Raw genomic sequence first — 24603 nt, forward strand, 5'->3', positions numbered from 1 at the left:
GGTGGTTTGTCTCGGTTCCTCTTACAGCCTGCCTAGTCTATGCCTTATCGCCACACTGCACGGAAGTTTTTCTGCGCATCAGCAAACATCAGATCAGTCTGTCCCAAGTTTGCTCTTCCACAGTGTCATCCTCAGTGCACGCTATCAAACGAACCAGGAACATCCAAAGGAGATCATGGGTCTAGAAGAAGCAAGGCTGAACTGTGGTATGGTGTACCCAATCCTGCGTGCTTTTTGAAGCTGCTTGGTACTATTGTTCAGAGGCCCAGCACTCTGCACAATGCTTACCGCACCACAGGTGTTCAATAAACACTCTGCTGACCATCAGAAAACAAGCAAGAAGTCAAAACTACCATGAGGTAACACTGCTCATCAGTCAGAAGGGCCATCGTTAAAAAATCTACAAATAACAAATGCTGAAGAGGGAGCCCTCTACCCTGCTGGTGGGAATGTAAGCTGGTGCAGCCCCTATGAAAAACAGGATGGAGTTCCTCAAAGAACTAAAACTTAGAGTTGCCCTATGATCAAGCAATTTTATTCCTGGGCATATATCTAGATAAAACTGAAATTCAAAAAGATACACAGACTCCCCCTCACTTTCAAAGCAGCACTATTTACAGTAGCCAAGACACAGAGACCACCCGAATGTCCCCTGACAGATGAATGGATGGGTAACATTTCATCCATGTTACTCAACCATAAAAAAGAATAAAATAATATCATTCGCAGCAACATGGATCGACCTAGAGATTATCACACTAAGTGAAGCAAGTCAGAAAAAGACCAATGCCATATGATATCACTTACATGTGGCATCCAAAAAAAAGACACAAATGAACAATATCTATGAAACACAGACAGACAGAGAGAGCAGAACTCTGGCTGTCCACGGGGAGGGGTGTGGGGGGAGGGAGGAATTGGGAATTTGAAATTAGCAGATGTAAACTACTATATGCAGGATGGATAAACAGCAAGGTCCTACTATACAGCACAGGGAATAATATTCAATATTTGGTGATAAATCATTAATGGAAAAGGATATGAAAAAGAATGTATATAATATAACCAAATCACTTTGCCGTATAGCAGAAATTAACAGCACTTAAATCAACTACACTGAAACCAATTTTTTTTTAAAAAAGGAAAATAAGCAAAAAGTACTCCCAAATAGCCAAGAGACCCCATTCCATTGCACACAATAAGGTCCATGCATTTTTCTCTCGTAAAAGCTCCTAAAGCTCTCAGGCAGTCTGGGTCCTTATTTGAAAGCGGGCAGCACCAGGAGTCCATCCTGCCGTAGCCCCTCCCTGCGACACAGCCTCAGGGAAGCTCCTTGACCCTGCTGGGACGCAGTTACTCATTTCTGAAACAGAGAAACACCACCACCGCCAGTATGGGCACACCCTCAGGGTGAGGGAGGGGAGGAACAGCTGGGCCTAAGAGATGCCTGGCACATAATGCTTGCGCAGCTCAGCGCAAACACAGCCAAGGAACCCACCCTGGGCATCGCGGACGCCAGATCTGGGTCTGGTAACAGCTTCCTGGAGGACCTGCTCTGGGGCTACAGACCACACGCTCATCTTCAAAAAATTGTCAGAAAAGACGAGAGTTAAGCCTTTAACGTTCACTGGCCCGAGCTCCCAGCAGGGAGGTCGGGGGTGGGGTGGGGAGGATCTCTGATTGGGCTTGTCACCACGGAACAGGAGTTCAGATTCTTCAGGGTCTGTGAACTGAGTCTCAATGTTTTACAGAATGAAAGAGAAAGAGAAGGAAAGAAAGTGAGAAGAAAGACAGAAAAAAGAGCTCAGTTCAATGGAAAACCTTCCCCAAAGCATCAACATCCTCCAACCACGAAGTAGAGAGGCTGGGCACACTCCTGTCCACCTGGGTGCGAAGTGCCATCTGGGCTCAGCACCCTCTGCAGGGGGTGGGGGTAGGGAGACACACATAAGTATTGGCAAAGGAACTGATTACAACCAGAGGATCCCATGGGCAAGCTACAGATAGCAGACCCAAACAGATGTCTAGGCCCCACATGAGAGGGAGGGCGAGATGGCATCTCGGTGGACCCCAGCCAGCTCAGCCACGGACATCCTGACCTTCAGCTTTCGGCCCCCAGCACGAGCCCGAGTGGGGACTGTCTTCCCTGCCAAGCTCAGAGTTGGGCTACCTTTTAAGTACAAACCCAGAGAGCAGGGGCCCCATTCTGTTGTCCAAAGGGAGAAAGGTGCAAGGTAGGGGAAAGTCTTCAGTAAGAAAGCCTGCCTTCAAGAAGATCCAACCCAGGCAAGACAGATGGATGATGGGCTGGAAAACAGAGGAGCACCATCTCTACCTGCCAATGGCAGACAGAGGAAGACACAAGGAGAACGTTCCAGAAACACGTTTCCTGCACCCAGCACGATGGCATCACCCTGAGCTCTGGACTGGAGCCGCTCCAAGTGAGGTACGGGCCTCTCTGACACCCAGGCCCAAAGGACAGGGCTGGGGAGTAGCGAAGAGACCCGAAGAATCTGGGAAGAAATTAAAATCGAGGCATGGACTCCTGTTTACCAAACACCTGCTGCGTGCTAAGCCCAATGTCTGACCCTGGGGCTTGGGATCAGGTTATGTCCTGTCCACCCCCACGAGCAGACAGCTCTGCCTCACCGCCCCGCCCCTCAAGAACCAAAGGCAGCAGCAGGAGGGAGGGTCTTTACAAAGATCCCTGTTCTGACTGCTTTGCACCCCAAAATGATGGTCTCTCCCCAGGCCGCTCAGATTTCTGTTTCTTTCCCTTCGGCTGTGAACACAACATCTGGGTTTGAGATCAAGGGTGATTTGCTGGCTGATGAATTCACCGCCAGATGTTGGCTACTGGAATGCACAATCGTGGACTTAATTCAAAGCACACGCGACCGCAGAGCGCCCGGCCCCACCCCTGGGCTGTGGACACCACACGACGTCACTTCCCCCACTAGGAGCCTGCAAAAACAATCCTTAGTCCGCCCAGCCAGATTTGGGATGGAAAAGAACGGAGTGGATGGAAAGTCAAGGTTGCGGACGACCATCCAAGGAACACAGGCGACGTTCAGACTTTGAGAGATGACGACAGCCCAGGCAAAACCAACGGAGGCCAGACTGTGCCACTGCCCTGGGTGGGGAGCCGGGCAGGGGACAGGGAGAGGACGGGCAGGAAATCTTGGGTGTCCCCAGCACATGGTGTGGCCCGAAGAACAGCACACTTGACCAGCCCATGTTGATTCAAGTCTCTCCCACTGACATGAGTCCTCCAGTGTCTGCGGACCTTATCGGGGAAGCAATGGAGGCTAAGAACAAGCCAAGGACATAGTCTGTGGGGAAGCCAGACCCCCCCAAGGAGAACTGCCTTTCTGAAATTCATTTATTTCACACTGAAATAAACTGAATTATCTTGTCTTGCCACGGGCCCAAATGCTCTCTGGAGGCACCCCATATGCTACGTATATATCCTATAGGACCTTTCCCAGTGGGGCCACTCTGCCAACATGGGCTCCCGACCCCAGAGCACGGTCAGCCCCTGGATGTTAGGACTCTGACTTGTAAATGTTCACGGCCTTGCCCCAACACACTCTACATCCCTGAATCCCGAGCGCCCAGTGCCAGCCCTTGCACAGCTTCCAGCTTAATAAAAAAATCACGGGTCTGCCTGGAAGAGTTGTGGGCATCTCCAGGATTCGGAAAAACATCCATCTAAATACAAGGTCAAAATCCGGCCTGAACCATCTGAACCTTACGTGTGTACTGACTCAAACTGACAAGGGTGGTTCAGCGTCTACAGAAGCCACCAGTCCTCTCCCAGGCCAGCGCACCTACCGCAGCCTCCGCTTGGACCTGGGAGGGGTGCCCAGGGAGATGGCATTAACCAGGACCCCACTGCCCTGCTCTTCAATCTTGCTCACAGTCACATGGAAAATGCCCAGTGGTCCCCCTGGTGAGGGACACATGACCTGAGAGTCATCTACTGCAGGGGAGGGGTCAGGGGACTTTGGCCAGCACATCAGCCAAAGACCCTACTGGCCCCAGTCAAGGGTGGGTGGGGGGCCGCTCTGCTGCTGTGCCTGGAATGGGAGCCCTGGTTTGCAAACAGGAGGGTCGCCTGGTCCATCTGCTTGTCTCTGGGAAGAATTACACACCAACCATTTCAGAACAGTTCAGATAGAAACAATTTTGCTCCAGACAGGACCTTGTTCAGTTGCCAAGTCATGTCTGACTCTTTGCAACCCCGTGAACTGCAGCACGCTGGGCTTCCCTGTCCTTTACGACCTCCCTGAGTTTGCTCGGACTCATGTCCATTGAGTCGCGATGCCATTCAACCATCTCATCCTCTGTTGCCCCCTTTTCCTCCTGCCCTCAATCCTTCCCATCATTAGGGTCTTTTCCAATGAGTCAACTCTTAGCATCAGGTGGTCAAGGTATTGGAGCGTCAGCATCAGTCCTTCCTAGCCCCCACTTATTTCAGGCTGGGCTCCAGACCCCTACTCTCCAGCTGTGCTCTGCTCCACTGGGGTACTTGGGAGGGGGCTGGAGGATTCCACACTTTTGTCTACACTCACTGGAGAATGGGCACCTCGAGTGTAGACATCTACACCCTCAAATCACAGAGCCACCGAAGTCTTTGCTTAATCCCTGCAGCGACATCCTGGGGCTGCCACTTTAGCTGAGGGTTTCCTGTCCCTTTTGGGTGAACACAGTGACACTGTAGGCTGGTCGACCTGGCTGAGGCCCCTTAACCTTTGATTGATGAACGTGTTCCAAGTCTCAGGGGGATGTGAACGGGGGCACCTCCATCCCAGCTGCCACTAACCTTTGAGGCTAGAGTCAGGAGAGCGAGGGGCACCCTCTTCTTGCATCTACCACCCCAGACACATAGTCGGCTGCTCTGCTCTCTGAAGCTGTAATGGAATGATTATATTTTTTCAGATCTGTGGCCTGGTATTACTGAAAGAGTTCTAACTGCTTGCATGTAACTAAATCATCTCAGGGGGCCATGGGGTGTGTGGTAAAGACACTGTGAGCCTTGGCAATGGGGCTGCATCTGCTTGTTTAGTGGGGGCAGGGGAGACAAACTTCTCTGGCTGGAGTAGCGGTGGGGGGAGGGTAGATGGTGACTTAAGAGACAGGGTCGTGCTCACAGGGACTGCAGACCGCTCCGATGCCCCACGTTTCAGGGCCACGCCCCTCCCTACTAAACAGCACGTGGAAACAGGGTGTGGCTGCGGGTCCTGGGAGATGTCACAGGAATGCATGACGTCAGCGCTGGCCTGGTGCCTGGAAATCCCTGGGAGCACCCAGCCCCACCTCCCCTCCAGCCTCATTGTGCACCCAGCCCTCACCTTCCCAGCTGTCCCTTGGTGGACACAGCCCTGGGAGCTCTCCCTGGGTACTCAGCTCTGCCTTCCCTGGCCTCAAGGCCAGGCCCCTTTCAGTCTGGCTGGAGGAGACCTCGAAGTTCGCTGCTTTCAGGGAAATGAAGTAATCAGAAACAGCCTGGGATGCTGCAGGCAACTGAGGGTTTCGTCTGTCCCTGCAGCAGCTGTGAGAGACCGGACCCTCCCCCCACCACCAGGTCCCCCAAAGCTCCCCAGACCTCCCCAACTCCAGGAGCCAACAGATGTCCAGGGCGGAGCAGGGCTGGGCTCTCTAGGGTGAGGACAAGACTTGGCCAGCATGACTCAGGCCAAGGTCAAAAACTCCTGGAATGATAACTGCTCAGCGCAGATGTGTTTATTCGGGAATCAAGGGTGGGGCAGCGACGGTGCAGACAGACAACAGGAAATAGCACCACAGCCCCAGCCCTGGTCCACGCTGCTTGAGAGCCTGCTACCTGAGGATCTGCCAGGCCCGCCCTTGTTGCTCAAGATTCTAGCACACACACGTGAGCGGCTGTCCACTGGATGCCCCGTCTCCATGGAGACCAGCTCGCCCATCTCCATTTTCTGTCCGTTTGCTTTGGCTCCCCTGGGGAGCAGGAGAGAAGCAACTCTAGGAGAGGCTTGCCATGCAGACACACGCTGCAGGCCTCACTGCCCCACTTCAAGCTGCCCTCCTGACCGCCCCCCCTCCAGGACTCGGATAGGACCGCAACTCAAGCCCCACCACCCTTCCTCCTTTCTTGCTGTCGGCCCAGCGGGATCTCACGCCAGAGGCCTTGATCACGGTCTCCGAAGCCTTGGGCTCGGGGCCCTTCCCATTCACGTGCTGCTGAATCACTTGAAAAAAATGCATCCCGCTCCTGGGAGGATTTGCTGAGAACAGTGCGGCTTTGTGGAGGGAACTGCTGCTCTGCACTTTCTCCGCCAAGACCCTGAGGAGGAGCCAAGCTCAGCCCTGCAAACCCAAGCCTGGAGCCCGGAGCGGGGGCAGGAGCAGGACTGGGCGGGGCAGGGGGCAGCGGGAGGCTGGGAGAGAAGCTGGGAGGACTCCCGGCTACCCTGCCTTGCCTTCATCCCTCCCCGCCCGAAGGCTGAGGAAGGGGCCTGATGGGCAGCAGAGAAGCAAGGGGCAGCAGACAAAGGTCCCATCCTCACTGGTGGGCCGGGACCTTGGGCAGGTCTCACTTTAGGGTGTGAACACACACAGAGTGCCGGGCCGGTGGCTCAGGCCCCATCCGCGTGGACGCTGCAGCAGCAGCGGCCCTGGCGTGGGATGCTGAAGCACGTGGTCTGTGGGCTGACCCCGACACACCGCACTGCTCAGGAGCCAGGGGCAGGGATGGGAAGGCGGGAATCCCAGGACCACACCCCCAGCTGTCAGTGTGGAGGGATTCTGGGCAAGTGGGCTGGGAGGTCATGCGCCCACTCCTCAGCTAGTCCTTGTGAGCTTAGCTCACCAGCCCCTTGGAGTGGGTGGTGTGTGGGGTGCAATCCACCCCCCAACCCCACCTCGTCTCCAGGCCGGGATGAGGGTAGGCTACACTCTGCCATCGACTCTCCATCCTGTTACAGAGCAAATAGCGTGGAAGTAAGAAGTGGCCGCACCTTATGGCCTCCTCCTGCTCACCGGAAGAGGCACCCCTGCCCCACGCCTCAATTTTAAAAACCTATTTTCCCGTCATTTTACATTTCTGAGTTTCTGGATGTTCTCGCGCACGCTGCAACCCAGCACCTGGCTGGATGGGGGAGGGGACAGGCACAAGGACCCCCAGGGCAGCACCCACGGAATGCGGGGACACATCCAAAACCAAGGGTGCCCCCCTGGCCCCACCAGGGCAGGACCTGTCCCGCCATCTCAGCTGAACTGCTGTCCCTTGTCCCACTGCTTGTCCGTCACTGCCGGCCCACACGTGCCCGTGGAGAGTGGACCCTGTGACAGGTACCACCTGTGCTGCCTGCCCCGTGCAGATTGCTTGGGCAAACGGGCGGGGGGAAGGGGCTGTCCACCAGCCCATTGGCCATGGAGGCCTTCCCCAGGGGCCACCATCTGGCTGCAAGGACGTGACCTGATGACCCAGAGTGAAACAGGAACAAGTAAGCTGCCCCAAGTGTGGGGATGGAAGCACACAACCAGGGGAACGTTCTAGAAGATGCAATTTCAGAGAGGAAGAGCCCATGGGGAAGGAGGGAGGACCCCCTAGGAGGAGCCACCGTGTCGGGGTCCTCACTGCTCTCTGGAAGGACTGGGTGGAAACTGTCCTGGGGGCGCTGCCCCAGGGTCCTTGGCACCTGCGTCCAGTCGCATCAAAGTGACCGACAAGGAGTGAAGGCGGTGTCTTTGCAGACGCCACAGTGGGCCCCTGGGACACCACTGAGATCAAAGTGACCGGTGACGCCTCTGCTGGGAACCACTGGAGGGTCACCTGTTTGGGAGGAGGTGGTCCTGGAGGGCTGTTCTGTTGCTGACATTGCTGGTCCGGGCAAGAGGGTGCTCCAGACCACCCTGCTTCGGTCTTCTGCAGGTCAGGTGGAGAAGGGCAAGGTGTCTCATACAGCTGCTGGGGGACAGTGTGGGAGGGACCGTCCAGGCAGAGATGAGTCACCCTCCACCATGTCTCGCTGCCCTGCCCCGACACCTACTTTTAGCTCAAGTGTGGCCAAGAGGGGACGACTCCTCACCTAGAACACACGCAGCGCAAACACGACCTTTGAAAGTGGAAACAAAAATAACGCGCTCAAAGGCAGGCTTGCCCCTTCATCAGACTGTGGCTTTCAGGCCGAGTCAGGAGAACACCATTACTCAGTGTTTGGGTCCCATCGTGGCCACGGCTTTAAACCCGGTGACCCCAGGGCGCCCCCTCCACCTTCAGACCGAGGCAATCCCATGGCGACAGACGGAGTTCTGGCTGAGCACCTGCTGAAGGCCTGTGCCCCTCCCCGCGGGGAATCCTCATTTGGCCCAGGAGTGACAAAGGTCTCCCAGCCCCAGGACTTTTGTTTTTATTCACGTTGGACTCAGACCACACTGAGCGGCTCTGCAGCCCTGACCCATGACTTTGCAGAAGCAGATGAGAGAAATGGGGCTGGGATCAAACATTTTCTCTACCTCAAATGGGAAAGCCACAGACAACAGAGACCCACATGATGGAGACATGAGATGGTGGGAGGATCCTCACTCAAAACTATTGATTTTAAAACAAAACCAAAAAAAAAAAAACAAAACCACCAAACACCTTGTTGGATGCCATTACTGCTCTATACAAATGGGCAAGTTCAGGGGCTGGGGGCTGGATGCTCAGAGACGCGCATCCAGTCACTCACCCTGCCTCTCTGAGTATTCTTCCACCGCCATCTAAGTCACTGTGGTCACTTGTTACCTGTATCCTCCACTAGAATGTAATGTTTCCATGTGTGTGTTGTTCACTGTTCACCTCCAGGCTTGTGAGGCAGTGTCTGCCAGTCAATATTTGCACAGGAAAAATGGCGCAAGGTCAGGCCAACATTTTCCAGAGGCAAAAAAAGAGGTGAAAATGGGAAGGAAAGGAGGAAGGAGACCTTTCCCACACCTCCGTCCCAGCTGGGGTGGCCACACATCCCCAAAGCACTGTCTGATGCCAGGCCTTTTGACCCCCGTGCATTAGGGATGTTATTCTCATTTCGGGAACTGGCCCAAAACAAGCAGCGATGGGAAGGAGACTCAGAGGGTCCCATGATAACATGACGCAGCAGCAAACTTGACACCTGCCTGTGAGATGGACGAACTCACTACGCTGGGTCCAAAAAAGCTTCCAAAAGACCACAGGTGCTATAACATCCTTTTTATAGGGGTCAAGCATAAGTAAAGCTGAACAATATAGGTTGTGTACTGGTGTGTGAAGTGGGGACAACTCCCAAGTTCTGCGGATACACAATACAGCTAAGGAGGAACAGCGTACAGAAAAGGGAAGGGGCACACAGATAAAGCTGGTTTTCGGCAAGTATTTCAGATCTCAGATTTGAATGGTGGGCTCACAGGTGATGATTATACCGTCTACATGTGGGCAGGCAGGGGTCCCAACAGACCCTGCCTTCACTCCCTGTTGGTCACTACAGCTAGGCTATGGTGCAAAACATACGTAAGATTAAAAAGGCCATTGATGGCCCAGTGATGCCCACATACCATGACTGAAGAGGGGCTCCTACTCAGGATAGCTGAGGTTCCTGGAAGGGAAGGGAAGGGAGGCCCATCTCCTTGATATGCTAAGCCCAGGGGTCAGCTAATGCTGGCTTGAGGGCCAAAGCCTGCCTACCCCTTATTTTTGTAAATCAAGTCTTATTGGAACTCGGTCACACCCATTCATTTAGTCTATGGCTGCCTTCCAGGCATTGAGTAGTTGCCACAGAGACCATATGGCCAGAGAAGCTTAGAATGCTACTCTCAGCTCCTTGCAGAAAAGGTTTGTCCACTCCATTCCAATCCCTAAGTATGCAACTGGTAGATAAAGCCCCACCCAGTATAGGGTCTCCGTGGCTACTGAGGCTTCTGGGTCAGGGGTAAAGCTGGGAAAAAGGCAACGATCAGACACCCTATTCCCCGCCGCCCCCATCCCCCACCACTGCCAGCCCCAAAGGAGTCTGTAGGGCTGTGTCACTGAGAAGCATTTCCCCTTTCTTTTCTTCTCTTTCCTCTTTCTTCTCTTGCTCCCACCCCCTTCTGTCCCTCCCTCCCACTTTCTAATATTAAATTTACAAGAATGTTACCAAGTGATGTCCTATGAAATGACGTTGCTTTGAAAAGACTGAAAGATTTTCGTTAGACCTCTCCGTGAACGTCTCAGCCACTGGCTAAGCAACCAATGATGTATCTTTTGAAATTGCGCCCGTCTGACCTTGGATGCCCCTCAAAGTCCAGTGTTTATTCGACTAAAACATCTGAAGCGCTTAAATGTACCTGGCACTTCCATCTGCGCTCGCGGTTCATGAAAACAGCCTCAGCTCCAGGACACACCTCTGGGCTAACGCTGGCCAGACCCACATACCGCGCCCTACACGGGTTCTTATTTTCGTGCTAAGGATTCTTTCCGAATAGGACTTAGTTTTTAAAGGCAAGATTGGGAGTAAGTAGGATTTCTGCAGAGGAACTCGCGCCAAAAGCACAGAAGGATGACTGATGGCCCATTTTAAAGAGGCTACGGGTTTCTGAGCAGATGACGCAAATACAATCGCACAGACTTGGGTACCAGTTCTGGCAGAACGCCCAGTTATCAGTGATGTATTTACCATGGGTGGGACTCTCACTTTTAACATATTTTCTGAAACTCCAGCAAGCGTTTCCTGGCTTCTTTAAGAAACTGCTTGTGCAACTTGTTTTGCTCTAGAATCTGCTGTTGAATGTCACGGATCATCTGACTGTGCCTGTCATCGTCGACCATGGCAGCCGAGGGGGAAGTGGGGCTGCGGTCATACCCGCCTTCCTTCTCCGGGTCTGGAGGGGAGTCAGGCTTCGGATGAACCAGACGAGCTTGCCTCTGTTCCCTCCTGCCGTCTTTCAGCTCCGTCTGGAGGTCGGCCTCCAAACTCACCTTGTGGTGTTCGATTTGCTCGAGCAGGTCCAGCTGCTTTAGTCTTCTTTGCTCCACCTGCATTTTCTGCTTCTGCATTGCTGCCATCAAGCCAACCCTGTCTGCCTGTTCTTGCGGGTGAAGCTGAAGGGAGCCCTGCACCAGCGCATCCAGTTGGGGCGGCTCCCATCCGGATCCGGGGCTGCAGAAGAGCCAGTGCTTTTCATCCAGAGAGGTTCCTGCCTCGGGACACCCAAGTGTACTGTCGCTCTTAACCACGCCCTTGGCCATCCTATGGTATTTCTGGTTCTCGAGCTTGCTTAGAAACTTTTGCAAGCTGGTTCTGGACGGCGTCAAGTGGGCTTCCATCCCCACTGGATTCGTGGGCTCTCCGGCGGACACCACATGAATCTCTGCGTCTCCTTCCGCCTTCTCTCTCTGGCTCTCCCTTCTCCGTGCTTGCGTCTCCTCCTTGAAGTCCTGGTCTTCCCCAGGGCTCTGCTCCACCCCGGGCTTGAGATCCAGCTGCGAGGTCAGGTGTTTTTTCAGCTTCCTGTTGGTATCAAACAACTCTTCGAAGGCAAATTCCAGCTCTCTCTGCCACTTGCTCTTGTTCCCAAGCTTCGCGGGCGGCGAGGCCCCCCTTCTGTGGGTCAAGCCGACTGGACACAGCTGTTCCAGGTGGTCGGCTTTGCCTTCGGGGCTCTGATCCAGACAGTTGTTTTTCGGGCCTTGACGACGAGCTGGCCGCTTCCCCAGCTGCCTCCTGCCCTCCCGGGCTGCGTCACTCTCCTGTTCCTCCAGGCGCTTGATCCCCTCCGTGGCAGCCAAGAGCTTCTTCACATCTGTCCCGTGACGGCAGCCCCCGCCGGTCTTCGTGGAAGGCGCTCGTTTTCCTTTACTCCTCTCCGGGGGGTTCAAGGAAGGGGGACATGGGCCCGTGGCTCTGGAGGCCCTCTGCCTCTCTCGGTCCACTGCTCTCCTCCGGGACGTGGCGCACCAGGGTTGCCGCCGGGCCAGCTCCTCCCTGCGTCCCTTCTCTTCCCGCGCGGCCACTCTGTGCTTCCCCTTGGCCCTGGGCAACCTGGCTGCTCCTCGCTGGGCCGAGCCCTCTGAGTCAGGTTCATGGTCCTCGGCCCGTTCGCCCCCCGAGCCCAACAGATGCGCTAAGTACAGCCGCCCCAGGCCTCGAATTTGCTGGTCCAGGGCCTCTGGCCACTCTGCCTTCAGCTCCTCGACCAAGCGCTGGAGCAGCTGGGTCTTCCGCTGCTGGGGGTCCTTCTGTCTTCTCTGCGGGGCCAAGGCTCCCTTCTCTCGGACCTGGAGCAATCTGTCCGAAAGGTTCTGCCTCGAGAACCAGGCTTCCTTGTCGGGACTGGGGCTCAGTCCAGCAGCTCTCTCCGAGCTTCTTCGCATGTCAGGGACTTGTACAGACACAGCTTTGGAGAGAAGGTGGTAGGAACCCAGAGAGCGGAGGTTCAAGGGCACCAGGGGCCGAGAGGCCACAGGTGCCAGGGCTGTTTTGGGTCAAGCCCACCTGGAAGGAAGATGCACAGTGCTGCCCTGAGTGTTCCAAGGAAAGCGAGACCCTGGAGACAAGGCAAAGGGGGGACTCTGAGTGTGGCGGGCTGGGGGTGCCTAGGGGAGGTGACCTGTCCCTTCAGACTGTCCTCCAGACCCCCACCCGCAAGGGCCCGTTCTCAGCTCCCGATTTCTGTCTCACAAGCCTCCACACAAGACCTATAGGGCAGCTATTCTCAGCGGAGGGTGGTTTTGCTTCAGAGGGGCACGTGTGGCCATTTCTGAGACAGTTTCGGTTGCCACACCTGGAGGAGGGGGCAGTGCTAGAGGCATCTAGCGGGTGGATGCAGGGTTGCTATGAAACAGCCCGTGATGCACAGGACGGCGGCCCTGCGACTAGCAGGGACCTGGCCCTCGATGTCCACAGTGCTGAGGTTAAGACCCCACCTTAGGAGACGAGTTAGGGCTCGGGTCGGGGGTGTGTGTGCAAATGCCTGGCCCTCTGGAGGGAGCTACTTATAAATGAAAGGAGGAAGGAGTGTAGGAGGAACACACCCCGGTGAGAAAGGTGTGTGCGTGTGCGTGCGTGGGTGGGGGGAGGTGCGCAGATGACTGCAGATCGAATGTTTGTACTAAAATTCAGTGCAAACAGAGGTTAAGCTGGTGGTATCTCTTTTTTCACATCTCTTTGGCATCAGGCAGGGACACGTGCTCCACCAGACCTTCCTAAAGAAGGACCTGCATTTATACCAGAAAAAAAGAGTATGGAGCCTGTGGCCACTCACAGCTGGTGTCCAAAACTGCCATTATTTGTGGGCTACATGAGCCGCCTCCTGGACACTGCAGTTTGAACGGAGCCCGCTTCACCTGTGTAGGATTCCCTTCCCTTCTTTCATCTTAGGGTATGAGGGGTGGAGTCAGGCTGAGCAAATTTTAGCTCAAAAGTAATGGTGGTCCCCAGAAATCCCACTGCATCAATTGGAACAACTAATGTGAACTGTGCGGGCTGCCCTCCACTCGTCTGTTTTCCAGTAATCCTAGAGGTAAGGAGTTATCGAGGGTGCAAGGGTGAATGAACCTGTGCACCCCTGGTTCACAGGTGGGGAAACTGAGGCAGGGAGCAACTGAGAAACTTGACCCAGATCACACAGCTGGCAAGTGGCAGCTGCTGCTCAGGTAGACATCTCGTCTTTGACCAATGGTCACATAGCCACCAGCTTTTGGTAACTGTGATCATGCAGTTAGACATGTGGAAACCTGGTTAATACCATATTCTACCAGTCTGCCAACCCCCATGATGAGCAAGAGGAGAGAGAAAGAGAAAGCTAGGGCGTTAAACACAATGGTTGAGATTTTCAACCAAAGTGACACGGGTATCCACATACAAAAAAGATTAGACCCTATCTTACCATATACCAAATTGTATATCATATACAAAAATGAATGCAAATGGATCATAGACCTTAACATAAAGTCTAAAGCTACAATTAGAAGAAAGCAGAAGTGTAATTTCATGACCTCAGACTGGGCACACATTCTTAGATACAACTCCAAGAGCACAAACAATATAAGAAATTGATAAGTTTGGCATCATCAGTATTAAAAACCTTTGCACTTCAAAAGACATTGTCAATAGGTATAAACACAAGACACGGACTGGAAGGCAATACCTGCAAATCACACACCCAACAAAAGACCTGAATCAGTTGGTATAAACTACTCGTACAACCCAGTAAGAAGACAACAAACAATCCATTTAAAAATGGGCAAAAGGCTGAAATATACACATCACCAAAGAAGATTTATGTATGGCTGATAAAGCCCATAACAAGATGTTCAACATCAACCCTCATCAGGGAAATGCAAAATGAAGATACCACTTCACACCCACTAGGATGGCTACAATGAAAGAGACAGGCAATGACAAATGTTGGCGAGGGCGTGGGGACATTGGAACCCTCACAGACTTCTGGTTCCTGGTGGGGATGCAAAATGCTGCAGCTGTTCTGAAAGAGCTTCGCAGTTTTATACAAAGGTAAATGTATGGAACTTTCCTGGTGGTCCAGTGGTTAAGAATCTGCCTGCCAATGCAGGCGACACTGGTTTGATCCCTGGTCCAGGAAGATTCCACATGCCTCGGGGTAAACTAAGCCCATGTGCCACAACTGAGAAGCCCCTGCAGTAAGAAGTCCAAGTACTGCAACTGGAGGGGAGCCCCTGCTCGCTGCAACTAGAGAAAGCCCATGCCAAGCAATGAAGACCCAGTGCAGCCGTAAGTAAAAGGTAAAAGTAGATCTACCTAAGTACACGCCCAAGGAAAAGGAAATCATGTCCCTACACCAAGAAAGGGAAGCGCAGAAACTGAGTAACTGTCCCAGCTCACAGGGATGAGCTGGGTTTGAATCTGAGTCCCAAACATCAGAGACAGCTTTTCCTACCCTTAGGAATGGCCACAGGCTTCCTTGGTGGCTCAGATGGCAAAGAATCCGCCTGCAATGAAGGAGCCCTGGGTTTGATCCCTGGGTTGGGAAGATCCGCTGGAGGAGGGCATGGTAACCCACTCTAGTATTCTTGTCTGGAGAATCTCCATGGACAGAGGAGCCTGTCCGGCTACAGTCCATGGGGCTGCAAAGAGTCAGACATGACCGAGTAACTGAGCACAGCACAGGAATGCCCATAGGGGTGTCCAAACAGATGAGGAGAGAGACAGAGCTGTGAAGGTTTCTTTGTCCATCTTGGAAGACAGCTGGAGAGAACAGCGTAAACTGCACTGCTAACAGGTGACAATCAGCATAACCTGGACGAGTGTCTCCCACTCTTGAGGCCCCCACCCACTCAATCACCCCGTTACAGCCCAAGCCAGGCCGGCTGGGGCAGGCGCCCCAGTGCAGTCCAGTTGATTTTCCTAGACACATGCAAATGGGTGAAAACCTATAACATCTGGATGGTGACCTTGGGGAAAAAGCCCAGAAATTAGTCAGCTCCCTTGTTCAGGAACTGAAAACCCTGGAGCAACTGGCAGATGCACCTGGGCCCTCTGCCCACGTTCCCAGCTCCCTGGGGCCCTCACCTCCAAGCCCTGCCCTGCTCGCTGACCAGACCAGAATGCTCTGGGCATCCAGTTCTCCCTTGGGTCTTCTGCTCCTGCTCCCCCAGAGGGCGATGGGCTGGGCTGTGACTACCACCCTCAACCCTCAGGAAGCCACAGCCCCGTCCCTACAGAAGGCCTGCTCAGCACGGCCGCCGTGAGGAACACTGGGCCCATTCTCCTCTCACCCTCTGCTGTCCCTGGTGCACAGAGCCAGCCCTCGGTGGTCACCTGGGCAGCGGCTTAGATGACTCTTCAGCCAAGATAGACCCCCTCCCAGGCCACCGGGAAGCGCCCAGGCCCACAGCAACCCTCCTGCCTTCTGACCCCTCAATGGAGCCTCCAGGGCAACCCCACTCCAACGAGGAGGAACAGTGACCACGAAGGAGGCGGTGAGGCTCTGATGCCAGGCGGGCTGGATTGAAGGGTCTCACCTGAGCCTCCTAACCAGGCTTTTGTCACCTCCCCCATCTCCACCCCGCCCCGCACCTCCACATCACCCCTGCCCTCCTCCCCGGCACTGTGGTTACAGCCACTGTTCTGACTCAGCCAGCTGTGTCCCTTCAGCATCTGCAACCGACTCCCTGGTCCGCAGAGCAAGTCTCCAAGCAGAACGCAAGGTCACCTGTATCACGGTCGCCTGAGCTACTGGCTAAAATGCAGACTCTGGGGCCCTGCCTCAGACTGATGATCCCACCCCAGCCTCAGTGGGAAGGGGGCCCAGGAATGTGCTTGGTTAACCATCTCATCAGAGTCCGTTGGTCGATCCCTGATCTGCAGGCTTGAGAACATTCTGGCAGTTCATGATCTTGCCCCCTTCTCCCCAGCCAGCCAGGCTCCGAGCCATCCCAAATGTCCCCCATGCAGGTCGAGCGCCTACGCTGTGCTCAATCCCATCCTTCTTGCTCAAACAGAACCCCTCCTCATCCCACCCACCCACCTTTCCCAGACCTGGTCTGGTTCCTCCTCCCTGACAAGGTGGCCCCTGATTTCCGCAGCAACGAGAAAAATGCTCCGGCTTTTCTCCCAAGGCCCACAGGCTCAATGCCCAGGTGACATGGTTTAGCACACTTTCTTTGAAACATTTAAAAATAGAAATAAAAGGGCGCCCAATTAGTGGCATGGCCAGAGAGAACCTTTCCATGTAATTAAAGCTCTTTCACACGTAAAGTTAAACATTTCTCTGTCTCCTGAATGTACAGAAGAGATATAACTTGACCTTTTTAGAACTTTGGATTACCTTTAGGACTACAATATAGAAAATCCCTCAAGAGCTTTGAAGATATATAGGACCCCTCAAAAAACATTTCTGAATATTCTGAATATTCACTGGAAGGACTGTTACTGAAGCTGAAGCTCCAATACTTTGGTCACCTGATGCAAAGAACTGACTCACTGGAAAAGACCCAGATGCCGGGCAAGATTGAAAGCGAAAGGAGAAAGAGGCAACAGAGTATGAGATGGTTAGATAACATCACTGACTCAATGGACATGAATTTGAGCAAACTTGGGGAGATAGTGGAGGACAGAGGAGCCTGGCAGGCTGCAGTCCATGGGGTTGGACACTACTTGGGAACTGAACAACATCAAAAACCATACATATACGACACAATTCCTCTGAACGAAATGACCCCAGAATATAATTTAAGTCGCCTTTTCACAGCTTCCTCCATAGTTGTAACTTTCTGGGAGGTCTGATGGCGTCTTAGCCCCCTTTTCTCATACAGCTTCTAAACTGCTCTGGACTGACTGGGACTCACACAAAGAAGTGTCTTAAAACTGTGTCTAAAGCCAGAAGAGTGAACAGAGTCTGGGGCTCTGATGGGCTTTCCATGAGTCAAGCGCACGAGCGTCTGAGTCCAAGTCCATTGTCGCCGAATGTGACATCCCCAGCACACAATAACCCACAAGGAGATGGAAAACCAGCCATGCTGCTGGAATGCAAGGCTTCAGCTCAGATTTTTCACAGGTTTGAACACCTGGTCAGATCTAACAAGGCCCAGTGTCCTGGGAACCCATTGACAACCCACACGTGGGTCTCCATGTCCAACCCTGCATGTGCCAAGTGGGAGACCATAGTTCCTAAAGAAGCAAAGCAGGAAACGAGAGGGTCTGAGCCAGCTGTGAGCTCAGAGTCGGCAGAGACCTGTGGCCACCAAAACAGCCAACGTGATCTTTACCTGTTCTGCTACAAGTGCCAAAAACAAGCAGGACAATGATCCAGCCCAGCCCCGTGAAACAGGTACTTGGAAGAATATCCATGCCATTCCCACCCCACAGGATGTGTGAGGATCCAAACAAAATAGTCTGGAAGTTTCAAAATCAAAATATAATAACTGAAATGTTTAGGAATTCACCTAGTAGAAAATATACAGCAGGGTTTCCCTGGTGGCTCAATGGTGGAGAATCTGCCTGCCAACGCAGGAGACACAGGTTCAATCCCTGGTCTGGGAGGGTCCCACATGCTGCAGAGCAACTGGGCCCATGCGCCACAACTGCTGAGCCTGTGCTCTAGAGCCCAGGAACCTCTACTGAGCCCACGTGCTGCAACTGCTGAAGCCCAAATACCTAGAGCCTGTGCTCCGCAACAAGAAAGCCACTGCAAAGAGAAATCCACGCACCGAGAAGCCTGTGCACTGCGGCTAGAGAAAAGCCCTCAGCAACGAAGACCCAGAACAGCCTAAATAAATAAATAAAACAATATATAAAAAATATATGTATACTAAATAAGAATGACACATTTACTAGATAAGGAGAAAACCTGAGTAAGGGAGAGGCTGCCTCTTCCCAGATAGGGTTCAGAAAGACAGAGAATGGTTACGGATGAGGAGGGCCTCAAAGTTCAGGAGAATGAAAAAAATAGACAAAAACAGGTCATAGGAAGGAAAGCCCTATGGAACCAAGAATGCTTGGAGGGATGCTTGCAGGTGGTAGAAAAGTCTAGAACAGTATACTCTGGTGGTTCAGAGTATCGAGCAGTTGTGTGACCTAGGGCATGTTTCTTAACCCTAGGCGCCTCAGTGTGTTCGCCTGTAAGATGGGGATGATAACAGCAACATCCATCTGGGCAGATGCTCATCACTATCAGAAACACCCACAAGCTTGGCAAGCTGTTTAGAAAAGAGGGTGGTACTTACTGTGTGTGTCTCCAGATGCCTGGACCAGACACTGAGAACACATTACAGGGAGGCAGAAATTGGCCCAGGTGGAAAGCAGCACTTTCTACAGGGCTGTCTTGAAATCATTGGGCTGACTTGATAGGTGGTGAGACACCCATCACTGGAAACATTCAAGTCAAGCCGGGATAAAACAAACATCAGAAACATTTTTAAAACTCCATTCCTCTGAGTTCTAGCCTCTAAAAGCACACTTTGTGACACCCCAGGTGCTGCCCAGAGTTTCCGCTTTTTGCTCACTTCCCTGCCCATTTCTGTTTTTGCTCACTTCCCAACTCTCCCTCAGTTAAGTGGTGGTTCCTAAAGCCGGCTGGGTGTTAGGCCAGCTGTATCAGAATCACCTGGCAAGGAGGTGATCGTGGACAGAGACCATGACTATGAGTCCTGGCCAGGCCCCACCACAGGTTTCTCCTGGCATGCTGTTTGTAAACCTGTATGTTTAACCGTCTCCCTGATGCACATTCAGGACCAGGACAGTTCTAGAAAGCTGAGATGGCCAGGCAGCCAACCTCGTAGGAGAACAAGCCTCGGTCATTGTGTCTGTTACCTTCCCAACGAGCTTCATTAAGACAGTCATAAGGCATAGACTCTTCCAAAATTATGGGAGACACGAGGCTGGCTGCGTGGGGGGTTGCTTATGGCTGATCCAGCTAAATGTCACTTGATAACGTCAATCGCTTTCCCTCCGACCTTATGACTGTGGCTACCCCGCCTACGTCAGGGTCCCCAACACCAACAACTGTTCTCGTTGTATAATGACCTATCCCCGCCCCCGACAAACCACCACATTCACTCCCAATCCTGTCCCACTAGCTTCCACTGTCCATCCTCCCCAGTCGAACTGCAGATGCAGAGCCCCGTGGTGCAAGGACTTTCAGTTAGCCTCTGGACATGCGGCCTGGACATCCTTATCGGCCCACTTCCTAGGGCCCCCTTCAGAGCCTCACCAAACCACTGGCCACAGAGAACACTGCCCCCACAATGGATAAGGTGCCGGACCCAAGAACCTCGGCCCTGGGTGGCCTGCATAGGGTTTCCAGGGCCCACTGACCAAAGTTGGCTGGAATCGCAGCTCCCCACCTTCGCCAGCAGCCCAGCACCCACCCTAGCTGGTGAACTCTGGCAGCCGCTGCCACGGAAACGACAGAGCTGCTGTGCTGTGACATCAGAGCAGGGGTGAAGTCAGGGATAGTGACGGGCCAGCCAGAGGGCGAGCATGTGTCAGCACACTGGTTGTGGGTCCACTGATCACAGAAGACTTGGCTTAAACAGCTGGGGCGATGAGCAGCATGCGTGCGCGTTAAGTCACTTTAGTTGTGTCTGACTCATTTTGCAACCCTATATGGAATGTAGCCTGCCAGGCTCCTCTGTCCATGGGATTCTCCAGGCAAGAATACTGGAGAGGGTTGCCACTTCCTTCTCCAGGGGATCGTCCCAAACTAGGGATTGAACCCATGTCTATTATGTCTACCTGCACTGGCAGGAGGGTTTTTTGCTAACAGCGCCACCTGGGAAGTGCCCAGTAACGGGCAGAGGGATGGCAATGAGCAGAGGGATGGCAGAGGGGCACCATGAAGATGCCTGTTGAGAGCGCGCTTGCGTGCTTTCGATGTTTAAAGACGGCCTGGCAGGGAGAAAACCCTTCCCGTTCCAGCTTGGCAGCACGGTCACAGTGGTCCTCGTCAGGGCGCCTCTCTTCTGAGCTGTGGCACCTCAGGGTCAGCTCCCTGACGACGCTGGCCACCCCTCCTTCCACAGGGACGGCGTCTGGTCCCACTCAGGTTGGGGGCGTTTGCCCCTCCAGGGTCCACTGCTGAGCCGAGCTGACTGGAGGTGGGGGGAGGGAATGCTGGCCTGGGGCCCCCACTGAGCACCCAAATTAAGAAATCATACAAGCCTGACCTCGGCTAGGACTAAGGGCACTCGCCACAAATATGACAATTGAGAAATTTAGTTTGGAGGACGTGATATTGGTCCCGAGATGTTAAAGCAACCGATCACAGGGTTTGGTTTCTTGACAAAGTCAATAGCAGGAACTTGGAATCTTGGAGGCAGAGCGGATCCAAGGACGAAACTCTTTTGTGTGGGGCTGGAAGGGCTCTGGAGAGGTCATCTGGTCCCTGACCCGGCACGTGGCGGGAGGACTTCTGCCCCTGAACCCCTCAACCACAGCCCCCCCACCACCCACTCTCTGGGCCCCTCTTCCAGGCCCCCTAGATACAAAATCTTATGTCTATTTCTCCTTCCCCAGAGCATACTCAGCCCCCAGTCTCTTAGCCTCTTCTCAGCAAGGTCATCGACACTGACCTTCAGCATGGGACAAGTTTGGGGTGGGGTCGGGGGGAGGGCAGATAATATGACCAAAACCTACAGCCTGTGGGGCCTTTGATGGCATTCCAGAATGTCCCAGCACAGCCACCGCTGCCACCTCTTCCAGATGATCCTCATTGAAGGCATTTCTCCCAAGCCCAGGCTCTCCCGACACCAGCTTAGTGATTCCGAGAACATGGTTCCCATCCTCTGCATGATCCTGCTCTGCTCAGCGGGCCCTTCTTCATGGGGCCCATCGCTGAACATGGACCAAACCAGCTTTAAAAGTCTGGGCCCCATCCCACTGTTGCCCACAATCAGACCCATCCTTCAGCAAACTCTTAAAAACAACACATGTCATTCAAGTTCAACACAGAAAAATTAGAAAACCATATTTCAGAAGCAAGTCTAATTCCTTCTCCTTTATCTGAACATTTTACAATTCAGTAAGAAGTCCTTGAGGAGGACTCCAGAGTTTAAGACTCCATGCTTCTACTGCAGGGGGTGCAAGTTCTATCCCCGGTAGGGAACTAAGATCCCACATGCTGCTCAGCTTGGCCAAAAAAAAAAAAAAAAATCTGCAACCTTTGGTCCTGCAGAGCATCTGCGGCTATGATGTATCTAACACTGAGATAAACAAGATGGAGGCGAGCACCCTTGTGATGAGATGCTACCACACATCCTTTATTATTTTCTGCAGAAAAATTTCTAGATTTAGAGTTGCTTGACCAAAGGGGAGACTTCTTTTCTCCCTTTCTTTTTCTTATAGTTGACTTACAATATTGTGCTAGTTTCTGGTGTACAGAAAAGTGATTAAACTATACATATGTTTTTTCATTATGATTTATTACAGAATGTTGACTATATCCCTGGGCTCTACAATAGGACTTTGCTTTACATTTAGTGGTTTATATAATATATCCTTCCACCCACTTTCCCCTTTGGCATCCATGTTTGCATTCTACGTCTGTGAGTCTGTTTCTGCTTTGTAAATAAGTTCATTTGTATCATATTTTAGACTTCACATATAAATGACATCCTATGATATTTGTCTTTCTCTTTTTGACTTACTTCACTTAGTACGATAATCTCTAGGTCCATCTGTGTTGCTGCAAATGGCATTATTGCATTCTTTCTTATGGCTGAGTAGTATCCCATTGTATAAACAAACCACATCTTTATCCATTCATCTGTTGGACATTTAGGTTGCTTTCATGTCCTGACTATTGCAAATAGTGCCACTCTGAACACTGGGGTGCATGTATCTTTACAAACCAGCTTTCTCCAGATACAAGCCCAGGAATGAGATTGCTGGATCATATGGGAACTCCACTTTTAGGTTTCTAAGGAACCTCGACAGTGTTGTCCATAGCGGCTGTACCAATTTACATTCAAGGGGAGACTTATTTTTAAAGTTGTAGACCGGCGTTGTCAAAATGTCCTTCAAACTTCTAAACTGCTCAGGTTAAGATAAAACACACCCACCTAGAGTCAGCCCTTCCAAGGACAACACACTTCTTGGCCACGTGGAACACAGCAATGGAAAGGCTGTAGCTGTGACGTCCAACCTGTTTCCAGAGACTTGAGCCAGGTTCTGGCTCATTAGATTCCTGGCACCGTGTCGACCACGAGACCTTGGGTGAGTCATCGACTGTTCCCCATCCAGACAGGGGAGGACACCTGCCTGACCTACCACCTTCCTCCTGAGTCCTTGTCAACAGGAAGAGACAAAGTCCTTTTGCACCAAAAAAGGGACTTCTGATTGGAGACTATTTGCCGGTCGTTCTTCCCTGCTTTCCAGAATTGGCGCATAAGTAATAAACACCTCCTCAAATGTGTTCCTTTGTTTCCTAGTGTCAGTCCCCCAGGCGTGTCTGATTCTTTGCGGCCCCATGGACTGTAGCCCGCCAGGCTCCTCTGTCCATGGGATTCTCCAGGCAACAATACTGGAGGGGGGAGCCCATTTCCTTCTCCAGATCTTTCCAACTCAGGGATCAAACCCAGGTCTCCTGCACTGCAAGCAGATTCTCTACCATCTGAGCCACCAGGGAAGCCCCCTCCTGGAGCCAATGGGCCCGAGAGGCCAAGACGTCACAACAGAGAATCAGAGACCAGCCATGCTCATCACTTCTCTGCTCCAATGCCTCTCTTCCCGAGATACCTGGTTTCTGTCTGGGCAGAGCCTAGCGGGGCCATTTCTCCCAGGGGCTTCTGAGGGTTGAAGGGTAAATGCTGGAGGGGCTGTGGAGAAAAGCCCCCAGGAGAGAACTGTGTTTGCCCTCAAAGCCGTCCTGTCACAGGGTCAACAGTCCTTCTGAAAAGGGACGCTTCTCTGGGAGTGGAAAAATCCACACGGACCTGAAGTCCATGAGTGACCCCCAGTCTTTTCTCCTAGATACATGGAACACTGTCTAATATTTATTTATATTTATTTATTTGGCTGCGCTGGGTCTCAGTTGCAGCATTCAAACTCTTGGTTGTGATATGCGGGGATCTAGTTCCCTGACCAGGGACTGAACCCTGGTCCCTGCCCTGGGAGACTCCATGTTCCTTGGTGGTCCAGTGGCCACCAAGGAAGTCCCTGGAGCGCTGCTAACAACCTCCTGGACTCCAGCGCCTGGGGCACTCACTTCATTGTGTGTGTGCAAACTCTCTAGACTTGGGGCCCTGTAGGATCATGCCTACGCATCTCCATGTCTAATGCATTCCTGGCATCCTCCCCTCCCGGTCCTTGTTCTTCACTACCTCACATGTCACGTGACCCATGTGAGGTCACAGTGGTCTGGGGCGTGTCAACCAACTCTGCACAGTGAATTCTCAACTACCCTCATATCACATGCCTGCACTAAAAACCCATCCAGGGGCCCTGAATTCTTGATCTGGACCAAAGGAAGGGCAGCAGAAGTGAGCTGAGCCGAAGAGAAAAACCAGGCTGAGTTTCTCACGTTGTAAGAACAGTCAATCCTAAAGGAAATCAACCCTGAATATTCATTGGAAGGACTGATGCTGAAGCTCCAATACTTTGGCCACCTGATGCGAAGAGCCGACTCATTAGAAAAGACCCTGATGATGTTGGGAAAAGTTGAAGACAGGAGGAGAAGGGGACCACAGAGGATGAGATGGTTGGATGGCATGACCAACTCAATGGACATGGGTTTGAGCAAGCTCCGGGAGATGGTGAAGGACAGGGAAGCCTGGCGTGCTGCAGTCCATGGGGTCACAAAGAGTCAGACACGACTGAGCGACTGAACGACAAGGAAGAGCCAAAAAAAAAACCAGAGGGGGCAGGAACGTCAGAGGAGGTTTATTTCTTTTTTTATGCACATGACTTTCTTCTCGAGGAGCTCTGGGGACAGAGGCCCACAAGGTTTCACAGAAACATGATCCAGGATCTCAGAAATCTAGATGGAGTGGGCGGGGTTGACATTTATTGAGTCCCTCCCATGCTTTCGCACACTTTACTCATTCATCAGAAATTCACTCACCATCTGCTGTGGCCCAGCCCTGAGGAGTTTCTTTTTTCAAAAAATATTTTTTAAATTTATCTGGCTGTGCTAGGTCTTAGTCTCGACATG

The 24603-nt window shown here is 52.7% G+C and overlaps 2 protein-coding genes across 2 annotated transcripts in view; both read right to left on the minus strand.

The window, feature by feature from the left end:
- TIMP2 (TIMP metallopeptidase inhibitor 2) overlaps positions 1 to 24603 on the minus strand; it is a 54460-nt gene that overhangs the window by 18981 nt on the left and 10876 nt on the right. The window lies entirely within an intron of this gene.
- On the minus strand, positions 10138 to 16434 carry CEP295NL (CEP295 N-terminal like). The gene has a single exon (XM_055575283.1). It carries the CDS (start codon positions 12347 to 12349, stop codon positions 10673 to 10675), a length of 1677 nt encoding a protein of 558 aa, XP_055431258.1. The 5' UTR covers positions 12350 to 16434; the 3' UTR covers positions 10138 to 10672.

This window comes from Bubalus kerabau, chromosome 4 (genome assembly GCF_029407905.1).
Source record: "Bubalus kerabau isolate K-KA32 ecotype Philippines breed swamp buffalo chromosome 4, PCC_UOA_SB_1v2, whole genome shotgun sequence".
NCBI classification, from domain to species: domain Eukaryota; kingdom Metazoa; phylum Chordata; class Mammalia; order Artiodactyla; family Bovidae; genus Bubalus; species Bubalus kerabau.

Bases quoted from the DNA above. Each gene is read 5' to 3' on its own strand.
- CEP295NL (XM_055575283.1), bottom strand. From the start codon at position 12,349: ATGCGAAGAAGCTCGGAGAGAGCTGCTGGACTGAGCCCCAGTCCCGAC.